Genomic DNA, 27241 nt, shown 5'->3' on the forward strand with positions numbered 1-27241 from the left:
TTGCAGCAAAGCAAACAAGTTGGTCACACTTGATTTTTTTGTCAAAATGTGATTTCTTTGTGCAAGAGAAGTTTAGACGTCCATTAAGACATTAGGGCATCTGAATCGCTTAAACATTAAGTGGTTCTTTTTTCTTTTTTTTTCTTAATCTCAACATTTAAAGAGTATGGAGCTGATAGTAATTCTAAACTTCTAAGGACAAAAATTTGTTCTGTTCTGGTGCGGGAGATACAGTAATGTACTCTTTCATATCCATGTATTCTGAAGGGTTTTTGGTCAAGAGAGTACACAAAATCAGGCTCAGTGAAGCTGCTGTAGCTTGATTTTTTATTAAACGGACACAGCTGAAGCTTTTGTTGTGAATAGAAACATAAATGAATTTGGTAAATTACATCTTTACATTGCAAAACAACGACCGCATTCTCCTTTCCACATACAGTTCAACAACCCTATATCGATAACAATGATTGGATATGGCTCAGAACTAATTCTCCTCCTGGTCAGAATATTAATTGTGGTCAAACTCTAGACTTCTGTTCCAATAAAGACAGGGAATTGATTTGCCGATGTGCTTCATTGTTATTCTTGTGGCACGCTATTTGTTTTTCGTGGGGGTGAAACAGTCTGGGGGTAAAATGGACAAGCTGGAATAACAGAATCGAGCGGAGGCTGCGGACGCTAGGTGTCACCCTTGTGACTTTGAAATCTGCCAGCCCTAGACAGGATGTGATGGCGGCTGAGCGCCGGTTAGAGTCAGGCAAGCAGCCTGGCTGCATGGGAGGAGGTGTGCGTGCGTGTCTGCGTGCAAAGGGCCGGCTGTAAGCGAGTGTCGCTTCCATCTGAATGAAAAGAGTGAGATTTCAAGGAGGGCGATGACAGTCTGCAATATGTGCAGAACGACTAAACTTCATATTCAATCCTTTTTTTCTTGCCATAGTTTCCTGCTTGTGTTGGCTGAGATTTAATGGTGGTAAACTGGTCACATTAGATGGAGCCATAATGTCAATTACCCATTGTGGAGATAGCACAACGGGCGCCTTGAATGTGTTGTTCCATTATGACCATTAGCTGTAGGTAGGATGAAGGTCACGGTGAACCCAACTCATTACTGGCCTTATTAACAAAAGGTTTAATATTTACAGCCATTAAATGGCGTAATAAAAATCATTATCTCTATAATTAAAAACACTCTGTTGTAGGCTTTCTATGGTTCTCGTGTTCATTACAAAGTATTTAACAAAATAATGAACTAATAGCGATTAAAAAAAATACAACAACGCTAGCATCAAGGAGGTATGAAACAGACAACTGGCTGTGACCGTTCGTGGGGTAAAAGCTTGAGAATTTCTTTTTATTTTATATAAATCTGAGTTACTATTGATTCCCCCCCCCAGCTTGTTGTTACATGGAAGCCATCATCTAGGCCTATAATATTTGTTCATTATTGGAAATTGCCTCACCGTGGTGCCCGGTGTTGCTGAAGTTCAGAACATTAGATGCATGACAGCCACGTCTAGGGTCTAAATGATGCAACACGATGCGTGCACTTGCAACGGTTGTGGGCTATAGATCAGCAGGCCGTGGCTGACTCTAAAATATGCAGCATAAGCCAACAGTAAACACTGTCGAGTAGTTTCGATGTCTGCTCTGGCACGGAGGTGACCACACCTTGACGTATCACCTCTTGTCTCTAACAAAAGTCAAAAACAAGAGCGAGTATTCTCCTGTTGAAGATCTGTATAGTAAAATATGACTTGTTACATTTAATGGAGCACAACAGTAGAAAGGAACGCAGGGGCAAATCTGTGAAAACTTATCCGTGGGTTCGCTTCTCCGCTTCTGCTGGAAGAAATTAGTCTGTTACTCTTGTCTGTGGCATTCGTGGGAGTCTTTTCAAAGACCCCCATGGGTCCCCAGACCCTACATTTGGAACCGCATTCTAACGATCATCTAATACTCAGCTTCGTGTTTCGGCGTGTACGACGTAATTGCCCGTCAAGTCGTCCATCTGCAGGAGAACAGGTAGTTGGCCGCGTTTCATTGCTGTACTTTGCCCCACCCACCAGCAGCTCCAGCCCTCCTGTGTAACCCCTGATTGGCTGAGGGGATTGCGGGTCCTCAGACCGAGCGCTCGCCTCGGAGCTGAGAGTTCGCCAGTGTGCACCAGTGAAGCGAGAGGAGCGCTTGTTGGAGTCAACTAGACAGCCTTCTGGCAACGAGTAGTGATTTCTTTTTTTCTGCCTCAACCAGGCTGGATATAGGCGACTGTGCTTCAGTTTGCTGCAGCTAAACATGAAATGCGTTTTGAACATACAGTAGTGCTCTGACAAGGTTTCCTCCCACAGGCTTTTGGCTACATTTTCATCGGATTTTTTTTTCTTTTTTTCTGTGTTGCATGGACTAATAATCGGGATATGTGAAGCCTTTTCCAACTGACACAGAAGGAAATCAATTAGTAAGTAAAAGCTTGAAGACTTACGGAGGGGACGAAAGACTAAATCTGCTGGAAATAAAAAGGTAATCGGGACTTGAGTGATGTGATGAGACATTCCTGCAATTGCACCCTCTTTTTTTAAGCAAAGCTATCCGGACTTAGGCTGTTGAATAATTTTGCGACTGCTGATTCTTTATTTTATTTTTTTTTTTTCATCAATTGTTTAAAAGCCTATAGCTGTCTATCGATAAGGAAATTTGACCACTGCCTGTATTAAATTGCACAAAACAAGATGTTTATTCAAAATGCGACTTAAATATTGACTGGGATAAAGGCTGAAAATCTAACACGGACTTTTAAGCTCCTTTACTTTATCAACAAAGAAGATTTTTTTTTTAAATTGTGGACTTACTCAAAGGAATTTTGTGTCTATGCAGTCCGAACATTTATTTCTAGTTCCAGCCCACTTGAAAATGGACGATTCATCGCACGAGTTCTGTGTAAGACCACTTTGCCGCTTGATAAGAGCAGCACGGATTTATTCGACTAAATCAGTACTGTGAGAAGATTCAGCATGTTTTCACAGATCTGTCGTCCCCAGTGTTTCGTCCGCTGCAGTAGACCAGAGGATGTTCCCTGCCTGTGGAGAGTGAAATAGGCTAAGGCACTTGTTAGAATTTTAGCTTTCACACCTAGATATAATTTTCATACATACGAGATTTTCATCACTCAGATACTTTTTGGACATTTTAATGAGATGGTTAATTTGCATAATTTTTCCAGTTGTCTCTGACGTGTACCTCTGTGCGTAATTATCAAGGTCTTTGTTAGGCACAGGAAAAGTCAACAGGTACAATGCAAACGAAGGAGATGGAATTAATACAATTAACTGCTGTGTTCCTCCTTTTTTGGGTCGGGACTGAAGCTGTTATCAATTTAAAGTATGGAATAAACGAGGAAATGAGGGCCGGGTCAGTGATAGGAAACGTGACAAACGACGCACTAAAGCAAGGATTTCAGATTGCACCGCAGCCCCCGTACTTGAGGGTCATATCCAATTCACATCCTGGATATGTTGAACTGAGTCCAGCAGGAATTCTTACAGCCCAACAGAAAATAGATCGGGACGTATTTTGTCGACAAAACCCAAAGTGCATTATATCCCTAGAAGTGATGTCAAACTCTATGGAGATCTGTGTCATCAAAGTTGAAATTGAGGATTTGAACGATAACGCACCCAGATTCCCTACGAGCCACATTGACATAGAAATTTCTGAGAATGCTTCCCCTGGTACCAGGTTTCCCCTAGAGGGGGCAAGCGATCCGGACTCGGGGATCTTTGGAGTGCAATCATATTCTATCACTCCAAATGAGCTTTTCGGACTAGAAATAAAGACCAGAGGGGATGGGTCGAAAATTGCTGAGCTTGTTGTGCAAAAATCGTTAGACAGGGAAACTCAGTCCCACTATACATATGAAATCAGCGCAGAAGATGGAGGAGACCCACCAAAGATAGGTGCGGTCCAGTTAAATATTAAAGTAATTGATTCTAATGATAACAACCCCGTTTTTGACGAGCCAGTGTATACAGTTAATGTGATGGAGAATTCCCCCCGTAATTCATTAGTCATAGACTTGAATGCAACGGATCCCGACGAAGGCACTAATGGAGAGGTCTTGTACTCGTTCAACAGTTACGTCACCGAGAAAACGAGGGATGCTTTCAAAATTGACCCCAGAACCGGGGTTATCACTGTCATTGGTGATTTGGATTATGAAACGACGCAAATATATGAAATCGACGTCCAAGCCAAAGATCTAGGTCCAAACTCTATCCCAGCTCACTGCAAAGTCACCGTGAATGTGATGGATACTAACGATAACCCACCTGTCATCAGTTTACTCTCACTGAACACAGAGATGGTGGAAGTTAGTGAAAACGCGCAGCGTGGATATGTCATTGCGCTGGTGAGGGTGTCAGATAAGGATTCTGGGGCAAACGGCAAAGTGCAGTGCAGGCTGCAGGGTAATGTTCCGTTCAGACTACAAGAATATGAGAGCTTTTCCACTATACTTGTTGATGGCAGGCTGGACAGAGAGCAAAAGGACACATACAACCTGACCATCCAAGCAGAGGACAGTGGCATCCCCCCTTTACGCGCCACAAAGTCGTTGGTAGTAAAAGTCACAGATGAAAACGACAACCCTCCCCACTTTCTTAAGCCACACTATCAAGAGATGGTGATGGAAAACAACCTCCCTGGCTCATGCCTGCTAACAGTATCAGCTGAAGACCCTGATCTGGGGATGAATGGCACCGTTTCATACTCAATAGTCCCTGGTGAGATTAAGCACATGGATGTAAACACATATGTCAGCATAAACCCATCAGGCCGCATTTATTCAATGAGGTCGTTTGATCATGAATACACTAGGACTTTTGATTTCAAAGTGCTGGCCAGAGACAACGGCAATCCGTCTTTATCAAGTAACGCAACAGTGCGCATCGTCGTGTTGGATGTCAACGACAACACACCTGTTATGACAAACCCTCCGCTGGTTAATGGCACAGCGGAAGTTTCTATCCCAAGAAACGCTGCGAAGGGTTACATGGTGACCCAAATTAAAGCTGACGACTATGATGAGGGGGAGAACGGGCGGCTGACCTACACTATCTCAGAGGGAGACAGGACTTTCTTTGAAATCGACCAGGTGAACGGAGAGATACGCTCCACCAAAATGTTTGGGGAAAACGCCAAATCCACCTACGAAATCACAGTTGTGGCGAGGGATCACGGCAAGCCCTCCCTGTCCTCTTCGGCCTATATAGTGGTGTACCTCTCTCCAGACCTCAGCGCGCAGGAGTCTATAGGACCTGTCAACTTGTCTCTCATCTTCATCATCGCCTTGGGCTCTATCGCAGCTATCCTGTTTATCACCATGATTTTTGTGGCGGTCAAGTGCAAGAGGGATAACAAGGAGATCCGGACGTACAACTGCAGGTACTGACTAAAGCCCGTGCGTGCTTGTGTGTATGGATGTATAGATTTGTGTATGCAAGAGAGAGAGAGAGAGAGACATTTTGTGTGTTCGCAGTCACGCTTGAACCTGTCAGTTGTCAGTGCATTGCTTTTGTTATGCAGCATGTAAAGGCTTCTAATCTGAGGACAGCAGATTTCTTTCCACAGCTGAAATTGAGTTATATCTAAATAATCTCTACTGCATTAAATCAGAAACATTCGCTAAGGCCCACTGTTCCGTGTTAGCAGAACATGATTGATGGATTTAATTCTTTCATTGTAACCAATTGACTCATAAATATGACGGTTCAACTGTCATGTTCAATTTGCGGATGTGTTGCCGGACAATTAACGCCCCACTGGCTCGATAGCAGAACCAGACATTTATTATTTAACCTCCACCGTGGCTGATTGGCTGTTATCAGCTTTAATCTAGTGTGATTATGGATAGTCCTCAAGGATCATTCAGGCTCCCCTCTGCCTTTCTCTACAAAAAGTATAATAATGTAAATATAAATATAACATAAAAAGAAAAAGAGTTTAGATTCTATGAGAGTATGTAAGTCATATCCCACTCATTAACTATGAAGACTGCTTCATGGAAAGGAGCAGATTATTGTGTTCCTGAACTTGCATAGCGGATATTCTGTTGTGTTCATCAGTCTGAACATCAGTTCTGGCTTTGATTTCCCCGTGCCACATTACCACTAAATTTACATATAGATTGGATTTGAGAATTTAACCTGAAGCTATAATCATATTTTGCTCCAAACATTATTTTGTTGATTTAAAGTTACTTAATTTTTTTTAAGCAGTGGTGGTCATGAAAACGTGAGAACTGACTTAAGAATAATTGTTGTTGTTTTTTTCACCATTAATTACAAATGATGTACATATATGTATAAAAAATGTTCCCTTGAAATTATCACAGGCGTGTTTCAACACTCTTAATTGCAAAGATTGGACTTGGACTAGAGAGTTCTAAGAGGAAAACATAATCACAAACTATGTCTCCATCACAGTCGACCCCTTTTTTTAATTGTTAACAAGAGACACTAATATCTCCTGGAAAAATGTTATAAACGTGTTTTTATTTGAGCCTGTTTGGAAATACAGGGAAATCTATTTATTGACATCTCGACAGAAACATTTCTCACATTTTTTTTAATGTCAGTTGTGCATTTTCTTCAGAGAAAAAAACCCCAATGATAGACAACAACAAATTCAAAATTCAGAACTGCTCCCAGTACTTTGCTCTCCGAGTGTGCGACACTATCCCTGCTGGGTGCTTTAATCAGCACTGATGTGCTCTGCTTCTCAGTCGCCACCTCGAATATGAGGAGCAGTTGTCTCCAATTTATTGCTTGTCCTCTGTCAGTCTTTCTGACTCTGAAGATTTTCCCTCCCAGATTTCATTGTGGGCACAAAGTAGAAAGAAAACATGTTAAAATGATAAATGAAACAGCGATGAAGCATTTTCTACCCTTGCAGCTGCCCATTTTCTTTCCTCTGAATCAAGGAGGAGCAGAATGGGGGTTGTTTCAAGATGCAATCTGAAAGACAAAAAGGAAAAAAGGAAAAAGACAAACTACAGTGGTGCACCTTCTTAGTCAGTGTGATTTTAGGAATGATAGAGGATAAGCGCTGCCTTTCAGAGAAGAACAGAGGTCAGTGAGGCCTAGTAAAGCAGAGACATGTTTGACATCAGAAAGGATCGGATACATTCAGGTAATTCAATTTACTTGGCAGCTATAGTTTTGTTATCAAATTATTGTGGGAAACAAACCATATCCCCCATGCCATAAGGTTAAAAATGACCCTTTCCAGTCTTTGAGGTAATGCAGGTGGTAAAAAGGATCACATATTTTCTTGAATATGTCTAGTGAGGGTTGCACTGATCACTGCAGAGTATTTAGCATCTGTTCTCCTGTGGAAAACTGCAGGGCTGTGTGAAGAATGGATATTTCCCCCAGTCTGAGAATCCTTTGATAAAACATGGCTGTGTTGCTCATTTGCTCTCGTTAAAGTCAAAATACTCAGTTCAAGTTTGCAGCAGCCACTGAGAGCAGCTAAATGAATTTGAATCTGCAGTTCTCCTGCACTCCGTGTTGCTAGTGGGCTCCCTTGATAATGAAAGAAAAAATGGAATTAGTGTGGGATGTGTGCTTTGAATGTGATTGCATATACTGCCGATGCTGCTCGGTATCAGTGTGCTCTTTTTGCTGTGCTTCTGTGGTTTTGGCATGTTTGCATATTGTCTGCCTGTTTGTGACATGTCAATTGTTGAGCATGCAAATGCAAACAAACAAGGGATAACAGCTCCACTGCAAGCTTCGAGTGGAAGGTCACTTACGTGCGCTGCTCCACCTTTGGAAAAGGGCAATTATCCCATGGTTGAACAGTGTCCTAGCTGGCATGGTGGGGAAACTTTTTGACCATATGGGCAGGGGAGGGGGAAGGCAGAACACTGCTTTATTGAGTCTGTTCAGTTTCTTCTACTTGCGCAGGGTCGCGGAGTACTCATACGGCAACCAGAAGAAGTCCAGCAAAAAGAAGAAGCTGAGCAAGAACGACATCCGCCTGGTGCCCCGAGACGTTGAAGAGACAGACAAGATGAATGTGGTGAGTTGCTCATCTCTCACCTCCTCGCTCAACTACTTCGACTACCACCAGCAGACCCTGCCGCTGGGCTGCAGGCGCTCTGAGAGCACCTTCCTCAACGTGGAGAACCAGAACTCACGCAATGCAGCTCCCAACCATGGCTATCAGCACCCGTTCACAGGGCAGGGTCACCAGCAGCAGCCAGACCTCATCATCAACGGCATGCCACTGCCAGAGGTGAGATAAAATCCACTGTGCTCTGTCCTTGATCCTTGGCTGGGCTGCTTTGGCTTTAGAATACATTTTAAATTTGAAACTGATTCCTGTGATTAAATGCAATGGTTTAGGAGAAACAAAGAAATTGTTACTTTTGTAATTTTAGCATTTAGTTTGCTTGATAATAAATAACAGGTATATGTGGGCAAAAATATCTAAAAAAAAAAAGGGTCCAGGGATATGTAGCATTCCACTGTACCAAAGAACACAGTGCCAGTGAAATGTTGGTCTATTATTGATGGAAAAGCTGAGCCACTGAAATGGCAATATGTCAGTCGATCTGAGAGGAATCCTTCAAGGCATTTTAAGGTGCTGAGGCACTGAAGCTGTCCTTTGATGAGAGTGCTTTGCCAAGCAGAAGTTGGAGGCCTAACAAAGTGGATTATTTGGCATCTCTTACTCCACTTGTTTTTTTATTTCTATGTGCTGAGCAATTGCAAAAAAAACCAGGAGTTTGTCCACCTGCCAGATGTATTGACCTGGCTAATCACCTCTACCTCACAGCATTTCAGGTGCTAACAGAAAGAATAATCATTGCTTAAATCAGTATGTCGTCCATTTGGCTACAGCATTACCGCATGGCTGCTCTGCACAGCCAGCCATTGAATTACCCTGACACACCATGCATGGCTCCAGCAGAGCAGTGAAGGTCTGACTTGAAAGGCTATTCAAGCTGACAGGTGTATGCCGACCAGCTGATCCTTAGTTTATAGATCTTTTTGTATGTATGAACTCATCTATTGGATTCTGTCGTCAACCTTTCTTTTTTTCTTCATGACCCACTTCTCCTCAATCCCATGGGAGAGGGGGACATTTAGATTTGTATGTGTGTGTACTTGTATCAGAGTATTTACCACACCCACTCATATTAGTGGCAAGCTCCACATATACACACACACCCTTGTAAAGGATGGTTACAGTCTCCATTTGACATTCCAGTGAGGAGAAGGTGGGGGTAGGGGGTCTTAAAACAAGGAACACAAGATGGATATTGATATATTGACTGGATGATCCTGAAAGATCCAGGCACCAATGGATTGTGAGAGGTCAATGAGACCTACTTACAGGCATGCTGATTTACTGAGCCTGTCTGAGCTGGTTCCAAGCGACTGTGTGTGAATAACACAGGTGGAAAAAATGAAAAATGTAGTTGTGTCAGTGGAGGCAGAGGTGTGGGATTCAGCAGGTACATGAAGTGACCAGTTTTCTGTGATTGTGGCAGCTGGTAGGCAGTGCTATGCAGGTCAACACAACCCTCCCTCTCTCTCTCTCTCTCAAAAAAAAATCTACAAGATATCCACTAACCTGGTAAAAAAACAAAAACTTGAACAGCATCCTGTCTCTTTGGCTGAAGCATCCAATAAAAGCCCGTTTGCCGCAGGATCAGGACACCCTTTATTTGTTTCACCTAATGAAAAAGGGGAGAGGGAGCAAGTAAGGAGAAAGATTGATTTTGATGATTCCATATGCAAAGCTTAGAGTTGTCTTGATAGAGCTGTGTGAGGCCAGATAAAGAGATAAGGAGTGAGCCAGGGTGAATATTGAGTCTTAGTGCCAGGTGTCTGAGCCTCGACCACGTTTTCTCATTTTCTTGGAGGCAGTTGGTTGGCCTAATAGAGGCTGGGGCTGTTTAGCATGCAGCTTCCCTCTCTCTCCTTCTTCCACTAGATGTTGACAAACATCTCTTTGACCCGACATTTGCACATTTTCTGGACCGAGAAAAGAGAGTGTGTGTGTGTGAGATTCACTAAGTAAAGAAAACAGTATCAAGAGCATGCCTTGTCCCCCAGCAGATAACCCAGCACAATGACATTGTCACTGTTTTCTTGGCTCCCCATTGTGACACTTGCAAGAGACAGAGGCTATACAGGATGTACAAATGTTACTCTTAAATTAAAAAAAGAATGTTTTGGTATAATTACAATGCCATTTATAGCACAAACAAACAGCAGTGGGATGACTGTTAATTGCTTTGTTACAATGAGAAAGCTTGGGCTTGAAACCACTTGACTCCACAAGTCCTCAACCCATATCCCATTGACTGGCTAGGACACACGAGTGGCTGCACTGTTGTGATTACTAAGGCTGCTTTGTCCCCAAAAATTGTTTTCATCCTGAGGGCAACCTCGTAATTATCCATGATTCATTTATCCTTGGCAGAAGAGCCTTTTGTTTTTACACCACGGCACAGTGATGTCGCTGCATTTGTTTATTTTCCAAACGTGTAGTTTAAAATTATCAGCCATCAGAACCTTGTCAGATTTGGTTTGTTAATGGAGGGAAACAGGATATGGGCTTGTATCTGTTTGTAATTTATGCTTTTGATCAATAGAAAGTTCTCCTCTATTGTTAGTTCATGTGGGGCAGCGAGAATCCTGCTTATGTCAGAGCAGCTGGAGTCGAGCTTTTCCTGCGTTAGACAAAGCATGCTGGCACACACACACACACACACACACACACACACACACACACACACACACACACACACACACACCTACAGCAGTCTTTGCCAAGATAACAGTGACAGGTCTCCCCAAAGGCCTCATACCTGTAGTTGCATTGTGTATATTGCATTCTCCCTCGTGAGAATGTGGACCAGTATATCATCCATATACATCCCTAAACATTACTGTCCATTGTTTGGAAAAGCATCAGCTGTGAGATGTTTGTTAGACCTGCCTGTAGTAGCACTAATATGAATGCTCACAAGAGAATAGAGCTGTCTTCCATGGCTTAATTATAGTGAATCACTTGGTGGGGGAGACAATTATACAGTAAAGAAATAGCCTTTGGCTAGAATGTGTTTTTGAATTTGTAATGTGTACTAAGGCTCCTCACACCTGTGATTCCAGATAATGAGTATAGCAGGAAAATGAGTTGTCTTACTTCATCGATTAGCCTTATTCAGGTAAGAGATCTTTTTTTTTGTAGGGAGGATTTATCAGAACAAGGTGATGTGTAAAATTGAAGAAAAAAGCGATTTGACATTGTGTTACACAGTGTAAAATGCATTCGGTCAAAAGTATGTTTTACAGGATAAATTGATTGATAACAGAAGCAGTCATCCAACAACCCAGCAATCCATATGCCCACCACACCCCTTCAAATACACTGTCCAAGTTTTAGTTATATAACAAGAAAAAAAAGTACCTTTTGTGTTTGCACTCGCAGTCAATCAAAGTATGCTAAATAAGAAAAAAAAAGAAAGAGATCTGCGTATCTGTCTTGCTGTTTTTCCCGTTAGTAACGAAGACATTTTGATATTGATGTAGGAAAGACAACAGGGAGTGGTTCCAGCGAGGATGCACATCCCTTGCTATCACTTCACATCGGGACAATATGCATGGGAGCATTCAGACGTGTCATATTGAGCATGCAAAATAGATGTCATGCTGTCAGTGCATACTACACATCTGTTGAAACTGCCAATCTCCCCCCACACATGTACTCGTGAATACACAGGCACACACAATATTTCTTATGGAGTGTCACATTTATTTGAAATATGGGCTGTGACATTATCATTTACATCATTATGACTGACTCAGAAATCTCAGAGAAGGAGGAGTGAGAAGCATATTTCATATTTTCAATAATCAAACAATGCTGTGAATTTTGCATTTAAAGTACACTTTTAGTGTCGTGTACTGCCGGCGCGTGGAAATGTTGCTAAAATGTTTTTATTTTAGTGTCATGTTTAGTGTTTGATCTCACAGGACAGTTCTGGTGTCACAAATTTACTGGTGTCTAGTTCTGGTCACAGATATACCTCTGCAACTCTGAATAGTTTGTCAAAGACTAATCGTGTTAGGAAAGAGAAAATGACAGTTATACAGATGTCGTGCAATAAGGGGAGGGATACATAACACCTTGATCTTGCATTTTATTTCATTTATTTATTTATTTTTTGATGCGTTGGAAGACTTGGGTGGGGTATGTTACATTCTTTAACGTCTCCTATTTTCAGACCGTTTGAAAAAGAATCGTTTCATCTACAAAAGCCTCAGAAGCTCACTGATTGAGTGGCAGTTGAACCTGTTAATTATTTAGAGAGGTTATTTGTAAGGTAGAGACTTCAGAAATCTTGTGCTTTTCAAGTGTCAGTGTTTATAAAGTGAAATAAAGCAGCATCTGTCAAAGAAAATTAAAAGTGTGATGTGATGTGCTTAGTGGCCTCTTATATCTGATTGTAATTAATTCGCCAAACTGGTCAAGCTGTAGCTGACAGAGCAGCGTTACTCAGCAAGATGGTTTTCAGTTCATGTACAACTAGTGCTAGTTTTACGCTTGGTTAGGTTTTTATAGCCTTGACCCTAACCCGCAACACCCCATCACCGCGTGTCATTCTCGATGTCGCAAAGCTACAATGAAATGACATAACAACCCCAGGCAGCCAGTCAGAAGCATCCAGCCCCGCCGGGTTGCCGCCCTATCGTCAGGATCAGAGCATCCAGCCAAAAGAGTTTAAGAGTCAAAACACACAAGTGACAGCATCTGATGTACACATGTCACTGCATGTATCCTTAACTACATGTGACTTGCAAAGATTGTACAGAGGGAGTTATGCTGCAGAAAAATGGCAAGGCCTGAAAAATCGAGTCGAGACAGAGTGGGAGGGAAAAGGGGGGTGATATCTATTTATAGGATGTCAATGATTTTCTTCAACCTGTACTGCTGCAGCCTGAAACATGTTATTTTTCTGTCTAAAATACTGCATTGGGATGAGGAAGAGATTTTATTGCCCAAATCGTATTAACCGCGATACAGATAGCAATCATGTCGCTTCTTTATTGCATGTACAAGATGCTCTTCCCCCTTGAAAACACAAATATTATGATTACATTTGTGGACTCGTGAATGTGCTCCGTGGCACAGACGAACGACGGTGTTTTGAGTTTTGCACCACTCGATATCTTTCCTTTAAATCTCGACGGTCTTTTAAAATCAATCCTTTGAGGCGTGTCAGATTCGTTCAGCAGTTAAAAATCTCGAGTCAAATAACCGCGTACCGCAAGAGGCACGTGTCAGAAGATTGCACGCACACAGTTACTCTGAGCTAGAAAAGTAAAAGCATATCTACGTAATTGTTCCTCAATCTTTTGAGATGATTTTACTTAATCAGCTAAAAAAAATTAAAACCATGTCGACATAATCATTCCTCAATCTTTTGAGATAATTTTACTTAATTTGAGGAAGATACACTTTAATTTAGCTTTTTTCCCCCTAAATCCTTTAACCAAAGGGGTTTTTGTGAAACAAAAATATTTAGGTAATGGTTGTAGTCATATGCTAATTTCAGTAAGCTAAAAGAGGTATGACAGCACTGGGTCGTACATTGATGGGTCCACCCCTAAATGAGAAATGGCAAAATGAAGAAAATGGACAAGGCGATGACGTTTATCGCTGGGGAAGGGGACCCTCATTACGCACCTTGTTAAGTCCTGCAAGCGATGCTTCGTGGACGTAATTACCCATTTAAATGAGTTTCCTCTGGTGTTGTTGTTTTTTTGTATTTTTCAAATTATGCTCTCTGACACAAATATGCCACATTTTGTTTTCTCAAGTGGAAATCCTGCAACACGAGGAGGACAACAGAGGTGTGCAAATGTACCATCACCAGTGATTTACTGAGACGTTTAAAGTGGTCATTCCAGCAGGTCACACTTTAAAAAAAAATTTTTTTAGCAAAGTTTATGTGCCAAGTCTGGCTGTTCTCGAGTGTGAAACAAAGCGGGGGTGAGGTTTTTCAGAAATAAACATGGAAATCAAGTAATACAAGTCTGAGGTAACTTTTCACACAGCTTCGGGAGCACAAGAATAATAAAAAAATATTATTAAAAAAAAAAACTTTCTCTCGTTAATTCAGATTTTGCTGCCTTTTGTGGAAATGTCTGTATTTACATTAATATAGGATAGGAAAGGTCAGCTTACATATTTAAAAAAATACAAACCCTAAGACTTGTTATGGCCAGAAGTGAAATCTATTTGCTCACAATATTATTTTCTTTGTTGCATTCAGTGTGTGTCAAGAGGAATGTGCCGATTGCCATCCCTGTGGCTTAAGAATATTAAAACAGAAGCATATTTACAATGTCTACTGGCATGCACTGGAAGAAAACATAGACACTGCTTCAATATATTTGTTCCCTCTTGCAGATAAGAATAGCAAAGGGCTTGCCATCCATATTTGGAAAAATAATTGTTTTCTTTCCAGATGTGTTATTGAACAACAAAAGCACAATGTTTTTGGGAAAGTAAACGAAGTGAGAAAAAAGTAATTACAATTCTCCTGTAATGACCGTTACGTGTGCCAAAAACTAATTTTATCCAAATGCACAGAGAAAAGGTATTAATTCAAATTCATAGATATCGGGCGTCTAATTTTCCCCTTGTCCTGTTTTAGTTGAACTGTGGGTTGTCAGACTTGTTACCACATTGTTAAAAGAGTTCCCAGGGCTTTCTCTTGAGTGCTGATGTTGTGCCTTTTGAATGACAGGGAAATGGGGGAGGGATTCTGTGAAACATAACAATAGTCGCTGTGAACAGAAACTTTTCCAAGCAGCCAGCTCTGACACCAGGGAAGAATGACCTTTCCAAGTGTCCTGTTTTTTGCCTAAAACAAAGAGGGAGCAGGAGGATCTTATGTAGCATTTCCCCCATCAGATTAAATGTCAACTTCTGCATGCATAATTGTAGAGTGGAAAGGAGCAAGACTTGAAGTGAACCAATTTGCTGGTGGATAGATGAATCCTGGGCTCACTTATTCACTGCATTGCAGATATTGTCACAGCAGTTTCAGGGACTCTAGTTTTCTTACACTTGGATCTATATTTTCAGACTGCACCTGGATTCGCGATAAGTCTTACACTTTGTGAAAAGAAAAGAAAAGAATTATCCATTTGTCGCTTGTCTGGCATTTAATACAATTTAAGGAAGGTGGATTAGACATTAGTCATTATATTACTCACACAAATGCTGCATTGTGCCATTGTTTTGTGCACACCGATGGTGAGTAGACCTTCCTGCTTCTCCCCTTTTTATTTTAGCACATTCAAACAGCACTTTTGTTTCTACACATAAACCTGAATTTGCGTTAGGGAGTCCATGTATGGGATGTTTGATGAGCACGGGGGCTGTTGGCAAGCGAGCCGCTATAGCAGCAATATCAGCCGCCTCAGAGGCATGCAGCAGTATGGCTAGAGAAGCAGCAGGGTAGCGTAATTGTGCATTGTTCATCCACACAACAGAGGCAGAGCATGTAATGAGCTGTAGCATTTTCACCCAACCGGGCTAATGGGCTATGACCGAGTGTAGGCCTCTCAAAGCCCCCCATTCCCTCATGCCCTGTGTGGCCAGTGTCTTGGGCCTCCTCTTTTCTTTTCTCCCACTCTGCCCTTCTTCTCTGCCTGATCAACGTCAGCAATTCATTCACCCCTGTTATCCCCTTCCTTTATCTCGCCTCCCTTACCCATTGTACCTCTGTCTAAGGCGATGGTAGGACCCCTAATGTGTTCAGTGTGTGGGTCCTTTTCTCATTCATGATGTCTGCAGACCTCTAAGCAGTTAGTGTGATTCAGCCTGACGCAAATCAGAATAGCTCATTGATGGAGCCCCGAATGCACTGTGATTACATTAAAAACCCAAACACTGAATACAAATAAAAGTTCAGGAGGCGAATATGCTGATGTTGTTTGTAGGGGATTTGATGTTAGAACTTGGCTAATTTTTCTATCAAAGGCTGTTTTGCATTTTGATTATCTAGTTTTCCTGAACGCAAATCAGGTGGGCCTGCTTCAATCAGGTTTGTTTTCTTGGGATTAAGGCTTTTCAGAAAGTGTCCAGGCATATTATTTACACCCATATCCATTTTCTAGAGAAGATGGGAATCCATTTCTTTGCTTGAGTGAGATTAGGTCAAGTTATGAAGGCAAAAATGCTTGGGAATAAATTAGATATCTACTCTGGGCTGAGTGTGGAAGATGAAAACAGTACCACTGATATTTATTATTGTCTTCCATGGGAATTGGTAACAACTTTACCCCCATCTCGGGTCTCTCTTTTGGCATTATAAAACAATGTTCAGGGTTCAGCCGTCTGGCCGTGGAGCACAATAGGACAACAGTTTTGACTTTCCCCTCACGTCCATGATTTGACATACCACAGCACAGGCAGCCAAGTAGATGAATGAAAAGCACTTGGCCTCTGTCAGACTGCTCCGAGAGCAGCGCGTTCCCCAGTATCCTCCTTAGTTCAAGATTAGCTGTTCCTAGTTCAGTTTTATGGGAAGCTAGTGAACGGAGAAGCCAGCATGTCTGCACTTGTTAAATTAAAGATTGTTTATAATTTCTGTGCTTTAATGACAGACTGACTCCTCCTTGGGGGAATAAAGCAGGAAGGTCACCGTGGAGGTAAATTCAAGTGCTCTTATCAAGTTTGGGGACTATTACATCAAAGCAGACTCTGATGTATCAACACAATGCATGTACGTGCATGCACAGAGATGAACACAACATGTTCGCTCTGTAAACAGAGGGAAACATTTGTCCTCCCAGTTTGGTGAAATAGTCTCCTTAAAAGAATCAGTTTGCAAAATCTTTTGACAAAATTGACTGTTGGATCTTTGAAAATAAAGAAAAACTACTCTAATATATATTTGCTCCATGTTAAGATTTAGCCAAAGGCAGACTACGACTGTCATTTTACCACTGCTTGCATTTTTTCCTTCAGTAAATGGACCTAACAAGATATAACACATTGCTTTCTGAGGTTTGTCATTGGTGGCATACACATTTTATTACATTTGCATAGAACTAGGCTCCCTGTTTCCAGGTAGCATATCAGTTGCTTGCTTTAACTTCATCTGGGAAGCACTAGCATGAGAATGGTATCGATGATCTTGAGTCCCAGTAAAAAAAACATATGAGCATATTTCCCAACATGTTAAAATATTCCTATAAATTACTGCAGCATGAATTTGTATATCTGACAAAAATCAATCCAAAAGAATGTCAGAGGGAGGCAGACATGGGAGTAGTGTTCTGACTTTTCATTTGTTTGCAACCCAGTAATGATTATTTTAGCCTCTAAGCCTCAGATTTGGCCTTGTTTTGCTGTGGGAAGTGGCATCAATGGGGACGTAACAGCCCTGCCCTGGTTGAGAAGCTTGTCTGTAGTTAAGCTGGCCGGCAACCAGAGTCAGGTACGAGTCAAATCACAGGAGGTCAGAGACAGAAAGATAGAATAGTCACTTTAGTGGGGAATGGGTCAGGCTTTGTTGCTGTGCTACTTTTGTTAGTTTATCTGGTGGCTAAGTGAGAAAATGTTCTAATTATAGACCTTCATCATTTGCCATGTTTGTAGAGCTGGTAACAAGCCAGTTGCCAGCTTGCATGAGCAACTGCAGAAAGCTGACTTTTGGTTTAATTTGGAGGACTAGCTATAATCCAGACTAAGTCCCTTAAAGCTGAAGCCTCCCCCCCCCCCCCCCCCTCCTCCCACCGCTGATGGATTACGGGAGTGTCTTTAAAAGGATAAGGCCCCGCTTATCGCTGCTTTCCTCAACACTTTTTTTTTTGGACTTCAGATGTGGGGGTGGACAGTTCATCGTCACCCAGTGGGGCCAGTGTGGATGTGAGTCATAGAGATTAGGCATCTGATGAATGAGATCAATGATAATCACAATTTACAGTTTTTAAATCCCTGCTGTCACAAAGACATATGGATCCTGGTGTATGCCTCTTCTTCCACTGCATGAATTCCATTAGTGTGTGGACTCTAATTTAAAAAAATATATAAAAAACTAAAAATAATAATAATAATTAATTCGACATCCAACAACAGTTGATGAGTGCAGTTTGTATTGCAGTCAAGTACTTTTACACACACATTTATTAACTATATGACACAATGGCTTCAGTCGCTGTTGCTGAAAAATGTGGATTCAAGACTGCCTCAGAAATCATCCGAACGTATATCAGGATAAAATGATCGAGGTGACAAATAAAAGGATTGTGTGAGTTTTCCTGTAGTTTCACTATTAATTTAAAATGGTACTTGATTGCAGAAAGCTTTAATTCTCCCACCTGGTGTATAGTGTTTAATATTTGCTCCTGTAATAATATTTATTGATGGATTAGTTTTTTTTCTGCATTTATTATTAATTAAATTATTTGTTTTGATATCACTATATATCTGATTGGCATACATAGAGGAAAGCTAGGAAGTAAGGCAATGTGTGAAGGAAAAATATGAGCTCACAACTTCCTGTAGAAGCAAACACTAAGATGTTGATTTGTATGTTTTCGAAGCGTGTGTGGCTTCCCTTTGGACAGATCCTATTGTTTGCAGTCTTAATGGCAAGCTTAGCTACCTGTCTTCTACTTGAGCTTCATGCTTATCGAGCGAGTGTAGTTTTCAAATCATCTAATTTATCTAGAAAGCAAATTAGGGTAATTTTCAAAATTCTGAACTATTAGCTAAGTGCTGTGTGCAAATTAATGCAAATCACGAGCTCTTAAAAAGCTAGGTAAAGCATGCCAAAATTTAAAAACATCCCAGTTTTGTCGACAGTAATGTGAGGCACTTTGCTGTAATAAATCAACTTCAACATGCAAAACAGTGATAGTTCAGGTGACAGACAGTAGCTGCAGCAAAAGTCTTATACTACCACTTTAGGGCTGTTTTGCATCCCTCTTTGCTAAAGAAGTGTTGTTGAGACTTGTGGGAGTACGAGGAGGTGTGTGTTTTGCAGCAGGGGATGGAGACCAATCTAGCACACATAAGCATATGTGTTGTTTGAGATGCTATTTTTGAGTACGAGGCTGTTACTTATCTCATCAGGGTGTGATGGTGGCGAGGTGAGGGAGCAGAGTGAATTCCTGATGGATCAAGACTGAGAACCCTGAGCTCTCAGCTTAGGAGCAATCTGGGAATTGCAGAGAGAGCCAAGCCACATGGGGGGAGCATAGAAATAGAAGAACCTTCGGTGTGAGTACTTGTTTACCTCTGTGTCAACATTTTTGACTCAGCTCATTAACCTGTGCACTTGGGTAGATCAGAACATCTCTCGCCGTCTCCCTCTCTTCCACAATTAATAGTGATAACTAAGGGTAAGCATAAACACATTAAACTCAAACTAATGAACAGATGCAACAACAGTGCGATGGGGCGGCTATCACACCTCTAAGGCAGCGAATCGATTTCCGCTGATACCAGTTAACAGATACACCCTGTAGCACTTTCCTCGAATCTAATCATGGATCCATTTAAACTGTGTTAGCTGGAAGTCTACTTGCCATTAAAATGGGGTTTCAATTTTTATTATTTTGAGAGCATTGGTTAAAAACGGAGCAAATGCAGAGGTAAAGTAACAGCTATACGTTTTCGATCTCTGAAAGACAGAATAGGAGCTCCGCCTTCCTCCTCCCATTACACAAGCAGCCAGCATCCTCTCTAAATTGTTTTGCATGACCTTTGCTACAGTAGCTCTAATTATTACCATCACACAGGCCCTGTAAGGCACACAGCTAATTATACTGGATTTATCTGAAGGGGCATTGGTGCCATTCTTCATAGGCATGTCTTGGCTAGCGTCAGCGCGGGTGATCTAAACCCAGAATAAGGTTAATTTGGGTAATACAGTAATAGTAATTAGAGTCACGATAATTACAAGCATAGTTGTAATAACAATGAAGACCAGCCTATCAGTTATAGGGATACATATGGAATAACTTATGTAATTGAGAAGAACAGCACTGCCAAAAAAAAAGGGTAATGGTGAGAAGTGCTGTGCAATATGCATAATGACATTATTACAGAGCCAGATTGTTGCTGTTTCCCTCCCATTGCTCAGAATTGATGTTTGACAGTAGAAGTTGAAAGATATATTTTCAAAGGCATTGTGGGATTATTCGTTAATGTAGGTACCAGGACCTCTAGTCATTGCATCTCATAAAGAGTTGTTACTAGAGGAAGCAATATTTTTCAAAGCTCTAACATGAATGAAGAGGGGCAGTTGGAGCCGTCTTTTGGCTGGCGGGCAACTCTTGTAATGAGCCTAAGAGGGTTCCAATTATTCCACTTGCGATCAAAAAGGAGAAGGAGATTACTTCTCTTGCTTCTTTTTTCTTTGACATTTTACACAGTAACATCTTTTGATAGGGGCTGGGGGAGAGAGGAAAAACGAGTGCCTGATAGTCTTGAACAGGCTCCAGCAGTACAGTCCTTTCTGTCTCACACAGACAAGGCGATATACTTTCTTTCTTTCTTTTGACGGTGTTTGTAATAAAATTTCTTTTCCCAGTGCATGGTACATTAGCTTTTTCTCTGACTACATCACCTGCGCAAGACTGAGAGGAAGCTTTTGCATGACCGCAGGCTTTGGCTACAGCAGACTTGATAGCTGATCGGTGCCATATTTTTCCACAGAGCTAGTGTAAATTGTAAGGAGGAATCTTGGGTACTCACTCACTTACTGGATTTGTTTTCCTCTTCTACTTTGCATTGTAAGTCATGTTGCACTGAATACAAAAGGGAGTTAAATTATTTGATTGTGCACAGATTTTCCCCCTCAGCCTTTCCCAGATTACAAGTAAAAGCACATTAGATGCCTGGGGGTAACTAAAAGGATTTCTCCACTATAGGACATCAAACTATATCAGCCTTGGAGAAATAAACGATGAAAAAACAAAAGACAAATAATGTTATGTACCACTGCACTGAGACAAAGAGAACTCCTCCAATCTGCATCAGCACAGATAAACATCCACCCCTAAGATATGTTCTTGGTAGATAACAGCTTAGTGTTTGCAACACACACAAACACAAGCACAGAACTGCACAGAGCGGAGCTTTGATAAGCAACGAAAATTACTACATGTTGTTCATGGTGGCAGAACAAAAGGATTAAAGGCCTTCATTTCAAGAAATTGAGCTATGGAAAGGTTGATGCAAGGTTTAAGATGCATGTCAGTTTGAGAGATTTGACTTGATAATATAGTCATAATTTGAGGGAAACAAGTCATTTGCTCAGGTGTATTTATTTGTGCATGTGTGTGTAATCGTGTGTACGCGCGTGTGTGTGTGTGTGTGTGTGTGTGTGTGTGTGTGTGTGTGTGTGTGTGTGTGTGTGTGTGTGTGTGTGTGTGTGTGTCTGTACGTCTGAGAATACAGTGCGTCCCGTTCCCCTGTTGATGCACTGCGGGGGTAGGAGGCAGAGATCCACCGTCTGTTGCTGTTTTCCATGACCCCGTATGTCCCCTCGCAGTTAAAAACGATGTTTGCCCCCAAAGACGGCCCTAATACAAATTAAATTAAATGAAGTCACTGTGGCTAATCCCTGTGTGTTTCAGCTGCTGAAATACCCCCCATCCTAACTCTACCCCTCCCTTACAAATGAGTGGGTCAAGGCTGCTACATCTGGACTCCTATCCACTGGCCCTGCTCTCAAGCTGCTGCGCTCCCAGTCCCCGGTGGAGCAGACATCAGGCCCCGCTCAGACTTTCTGCCCCACTGCGACTCTGTGTGCGTGTGAGTGTGTGTGTTTCTGCATGAAAAACAAAGTGTTTTAATGTAAATCCGTGTCGTGCAATTCTCTTTCTGACTCACATAGTATTTATTCCCCTTTGCCTGCTTTCCCTGTGCGCCTGTGTGTTTCTTCAAAAAAAGGTTTATTTTAGTTACTAGCTTATGCGTTTCACACGCGCTCCTTGTTTACTCCTTTTTAAACTTTTTTCATAAATTTATATTCAAATATAAAAGACAAAGAATTCACATTTAGACATTGTACTGAACATTAGTGGTGAAATGGAAAACAAGCACTGGTGTCGTCACAAAGCATTAGTTGTTGTTTTTGTTCCGTCTCCGTCCTGATGGCAGTCTGTCACAGTCCTGTTAACAAGCTGGATTTACAGATGCAGCGGAGATGTGCGTGCGGCTAATACTCTGCTGTCAATCCCAGCACCGATAGCTGTCTAGAAGGATTCATCCCAAATATTATCACCAGATGTGAGTCACACTGGAGCACCAGCAAATAGGATCAAAATGCTAACTAGGCCTCCGTGGCCGAATCGCTGATAGGAGTGGCCCATCTCTGACAAAAGCTAAAAGATCCGTTAAATAAAAGCCCCTTTTTGCTCTACATACTTTGGCATCAAGCCCAATCAGTAACCCCTGATCTGAGCGCCAGCTCTGATGTGCGAGACAAAGTGCATCAAGTGAGTTTTAGCAGCTGGTCTACACAGATAATGTGTTTGGGGGCTTGTGGGTTATGAGGGCGGGAACGTTTTTCATGAGCTTGAGGCTAGAGTACCTGTTTGTACGTGTGTTTGTGCATATGTGTACGTGTAGCAACAGTATGCGCATTTGTGTGTGCAGTTCTCAGCACCTGCACACATGCCCTTTGAAAAGCTCCATCACCCCTCCATCCAGCCAACATGCAGTGTAAACATGGTTTGTTTGAGCGAGTGGCCTGGGGTTGTTGGATTAATGAGCACTGATGAAGTTCCACTTGTATCCTAGGTGCTGCCTCCCTATTTGCTGGAGTGGCTGTGATGTGGTAGTGTGTCTGGAGGCGGTGACTCATTCCCTTTACCCAGTGTCAGATTAAGGCATGTCAATAAACAGACCCACTCAATCCATCTCCGAGTGACTGCATCCGCTCACAGAGCCTCCCAGTCTGTAATGAGCTGCTGCAAATCTCCATCCAACTAAAATGTCTGCAAAGATGCCTTGTCACAGTGAGCAAGACAAAAAAAAGAGAGAGCGAGAACACGAACAAGAGAGGCTACAGCAGCACCGATGTGACTGGCAGCCGCCTTTATGCCGCTAAGTGAGATTGTACAAGAGTTCAAGTTGATCCGCTCGCCACGCACATTGATAGACTTCTGTCGTCATGTGCATCAAGTTATTCAAAAATGAATTCCAAGTTTACTGATTTTGAAAGTGACTGAAAGTTATGCTGTTTATTCAGTCACTGCTCTCACGTAAGCATTTAAGCAGAATGTGTTTACATAATCTGCAGTGTTTCTGAGTGTTTCTTTTTAAGGCCCAGCCCAGGGGAGGTGGGGAGAACCTTTGGGGATATCTTGTGCTCTAATTCAGCCGCCTCCCCTCCACCCAAACTAACTCAACACTGGCTAATGTAGGCCACAACTGAGCAGTGAAATTGCTATCTAGTAATTCTCTCAGAGAAACTAAATGACTGCTTAAAACATGTGTTTGTAATGCTTATTCCTAGAGGGCCGGAAACCATAAAGTCTACCTGGATTAGATGTTCTCATTGATGTTCGCGGAGTCTATTCAGAAAATCACCACCTACCTTTCTCATGCGGCGCCATACACACATTAACGGATTTTGGGATGAGAGGAGTGAGAAAACTTTTCAGTCTGACATCCAAATTAAAGAAAATCCCTCAAGACTTGCCTAAAGGGGAAGTTCCTGCCATTTGAGTTTGATTGGGCTCCACAGGCTTTAAGAAAAGTAAGCCGATTTCTTTGAGGAAACAGCATTGATAGTCGAGGCTTTTTCTTTCCTCCCCCTTATTTACTATGTAAAACCATGGATCCTAATGTCATGGAGAAGCACAGGTTTTCTTTGTGACATGCACGTAGCTTGAACAGCCCTGAACGCTGAACAGGTGTTGAATGAAACCTTATCCACTTTTATGTGGCTGGTTGAGGCAGTAGACACCTATTCGCTCTAATTGGAAGCTATAATTCCATCGGAAAGCCTTAAAAGCAGCAGACAAAAGCAAAACAAAAGCACCCCCCCAGGAAACCAAACAGCCACCAACAGTTTGAAACATGTTGGGCCCAAGCAGTGATTCCCTGTAAGACAACAGCTCTGACTTAAGCCTCTTTAGCGTCAGCCGACTCCGCTGGAATGCAGACATCTGCAAATGGGGGCTATTATTTAAAATCTTTTCATCATGCTGAAAGGGAGGGAAATATCTTTGACGTTGAGCAGCTCATGAATAATGAATGCTGTTTCTATCAATGTATGTATAATTAATCACATCTCTACTAACTGGACTTGTGTGGAGCCTGTAGTCCTGAGTGACATGGAGACTGGTCTGGGCTATTGTCTCTGTTTCAGAATAGAAGACGGCCACGCGGTCTGCAGTTTTCTTTAGATGTTATATACACAGGTGGAGGAAGCAATAGAATTGGACTCTGGCCGTTTTCCCCGTCCTTTACGCGGACGGGTTGACGGGGATTGTGTTGTTTTGAATGGGCAAATATTTGCTCAATTTCACACGGGAAGACGAGGAAACACAGGCAGGAAGGGCTGTCGTAGTTACGTATCTGTGTCATTGTTTTTCAGAAAAGCTGTTATTTAGTTTGCTGTGACAATAATGAACACTTAACAAATGTGTTGATGGATACAAGTGACCTCGCAACAGCATTTATTTCACCCTTTTTTTTCCAGTTACAGAGAGTGTAGACATGCACGAACTACAGCTGGGCGAGAGGAAGTCTTAAAAACCTTTCTCCACAGAATCACTCAGTTTCGTGACATGATTGATTTTCAAATGGGCTTCTGGGTTTGGGGTGAATTGATGGCTGATGAAGTGAAATGATGCAGACAATGTGGCAGGTTATTTGTCACACGTGCTCCCCTCTATCACAATTGATTGTGTATAATTTGAGTTTACAGGAGAGTCAGTTAATATTAAATAGTAACAACTCTCTGTATTCATCACAGCAGACGCCTTTAAGCAGGCAGAAATAGAAAACGTAATCTCATCCAGGACCACGGCTGTGCCTCAGGCACTCTTTCACCCTTTTTACCGCTGATCCTCCCTCAGGGGCCGGGGCCTCTCTAAAGGAAGAGGGAAATCTATAATCTAGCAGATGGCAGAGGGTCTATGGGAAATTTTATAATCAGGAAGAAAGTGGTGATGGTGGTCACTGGGTTAGAGGGCAAAGGTTTGGAAGCTAGTGAGGGTTATTGCATCTCAGGAGCCGAAAAACTTTCCTTTTTTTTCTTACACGGTAAACAATATAAGAAGCAGACTGAGTCTGAGCTGCTTAGAGACGTTCCTGGGTGCAGACCTAAAGACGAGGACAGCGGGCGCCAGCACAGACCTGCAAGTCAGGGATTGCTGGAGCAGTGCTTTTGTAGGGAAGTGCAGATAGAGGGTGTGTATGTGCGAGAGGATGAAAGCTCATATTCGCAGTGTACATTTAGAAAAGAGTATTAAGAAATAAAAAAGGAATATGAAACTGTCGGTGTCAATATGAAATATATTGGGTTTTATAAATAAACTTAAAAAACCCCAAATTTATATATGTGTTAACAGTCACTTTCATAAACTTTTATTCTTTTCTTTAATTTCCTCGCTTTCTTACTTTTTTCAACTCTTTTAGTTGAACCTAGAGGGATAATGAACCCATTCTTTCTTCCCTAATTGCAGCTGGTTTTTCCTTTAACCTGCCCGGATTGCTTCCCTCTCATCCCTTGCTTTAGCAATGGGATATCAATAACAGGGAACATTATGTTTAACATTTCCTTGTGAGGCCAAAGGGAGTCCTTGATAAACAAAGACTGAGGCACAACCACAGACTGCTCAAACACAAAGTGGAGGTCTGCTCAAATGCAAAATTTAATCTGACAGTTGTAATAGATTCTCTCTGGTCTGTTTTTCTTTATCTTTAAACTGTGCATTTCAGTGTGGCAGTAAGAGCATTTTGTGTCCACATGGAGTACGGCTGGATGTTTTTTGTCAGCTAAATTGATGACATTTTAGAGTTGCATCCATGACAGATGCGAATCGCTCATATCTGTAACCATGTTGTCTTACTTTTAGATGCGTAGCCTTTTTAAAGCCCCCGTCACCCAAATGTCTTCAAGGACATGTGTCATTCTTGCTGTATTTCAGAAAAAGGTTGATTGCTCTGGTATTAAAGTGAAACTTAATCTTTTGCATTTTTAATTTTTAACACACACACATATATATATGATATGTATATATATATGATATATATCATGTTTCATTCCACTTGTTTTCTTTAGATTGTAATGGAAAACCAATTTAAGTATAAAGCAAATAGCTGTTAGCAGCATCTTTTTTAAATAGCATGTCATTAGTGCATGATGTTTTTTCCTTGTTTAAATGTTACTCTGTGCCATATCAGCCTCAATAATACATACAGTAGGGCAGCTGTGTGACATTTTTTTTTCTCTCTTTTTCTCTCCTATCTGTGTGACATCTGCTGAACTTGTCGGGTGTTTACTGGTGTAACAACTGGTGTCTTCACTCCCCCACTCCTCCTCTTCTCTCTGGTGCTTCCCATGCCCCCACACAATGAATACACTTGCATCCAGACTGCAGAACCAATTGTCACGCTGGGAGGAAGGCAAATCAAATCTTACGGCAGCAACTAGGCGAGGAGATTGCTTTTCCTCTCAGCTGCAGAGAAGCAAGTCCACCGTCCCTGTGCTTCGGGTTTTGCTGGAGAGAAAGAAGCAAGGGGTGAAAAGGGGAAAGCTATTGGGCTGCAGCAACTGGACAGCAAGTCTCCCAGAGGTCAAGTCTCACCCATTTCCTCCCATCTTCACCGTCTCTCGCTCCTCTCTACTCTCTTTTCACTCCGCTCCCCACTCATGCTGACACTACCTATCAGTCACCCGGCGACACCAGGGACTACATTCCTGCCTCCAGCCCTCCAGATGAAACGGAACAATAATTATGGGGATAGAGTGGCTCTGGCCGCCAAACTGGGGCCGCTCAAATCACAACAACACATTGTCCAACCTGATTAAGTAGCCATTTGTGGCATCCTCGCTGTAGTTAAGCAGTCCTCATCCTCTTGCCTGAAACCTGACCTCCCAGCAAGATATATTGACATGTCCTCCAATTTGAGGTTGGTTAGAAATGTGGGGGAAGACATTACATTTCTTTACAGGAAG

At 41.9% G+C, this 27241-nt stretch overlaps 1 protein-coding gene across 8 annotated transcripts in view; it reads left to right on the forward strand.

The window, feature by feature from the left end:
• Nucleotides 1-2109: 2109 nt before the first annotated feature.
• Nucleotides 2110-27241, forward strand: part of pcdh19 (protocadherin 19) — a 51009-nt gene continuing 25877 nt past the window's right edge. For 2 of the 8 annotated variants that reach the window (XM_026146126.2, XM_080308424.1), the window contains exons 1-2: nt 2110-5436; nt 7944-8292. In XM_026146126.2, coding sequence (XP_026001911.1) covers nt 3290-5436; nt 7944-8292 — 2496 coding nt within the window. In that variant the 5' untranslated portion in view covers nt 2110-3289. The remainder of the gene's footprint in view (nt 5437-7943; nt 8293-27241) is intronic. The other 6 variants (XM_080308447.1, XM_080308440.1, XM_026146145.2 and 3 more) reach the window with 3 other exon arrangements.

The sequence above is a fragment of the Astatotilapia calliptera genome, chromosome 2 (assembly GCF_964374335.1).
Source record: "Astatotilapia calliptera chromosome 2, fAstCal68.1, whole genome shotgun sequence".
In the NCBI taxonomy this organism is placed as follows: domain Eukaryota; kingdom Metazoa; phylum Chordata; class Actinopteri; order Cichliformes; family Cichlidae; genus Astatotilapia; species Astatotilapia calliptera.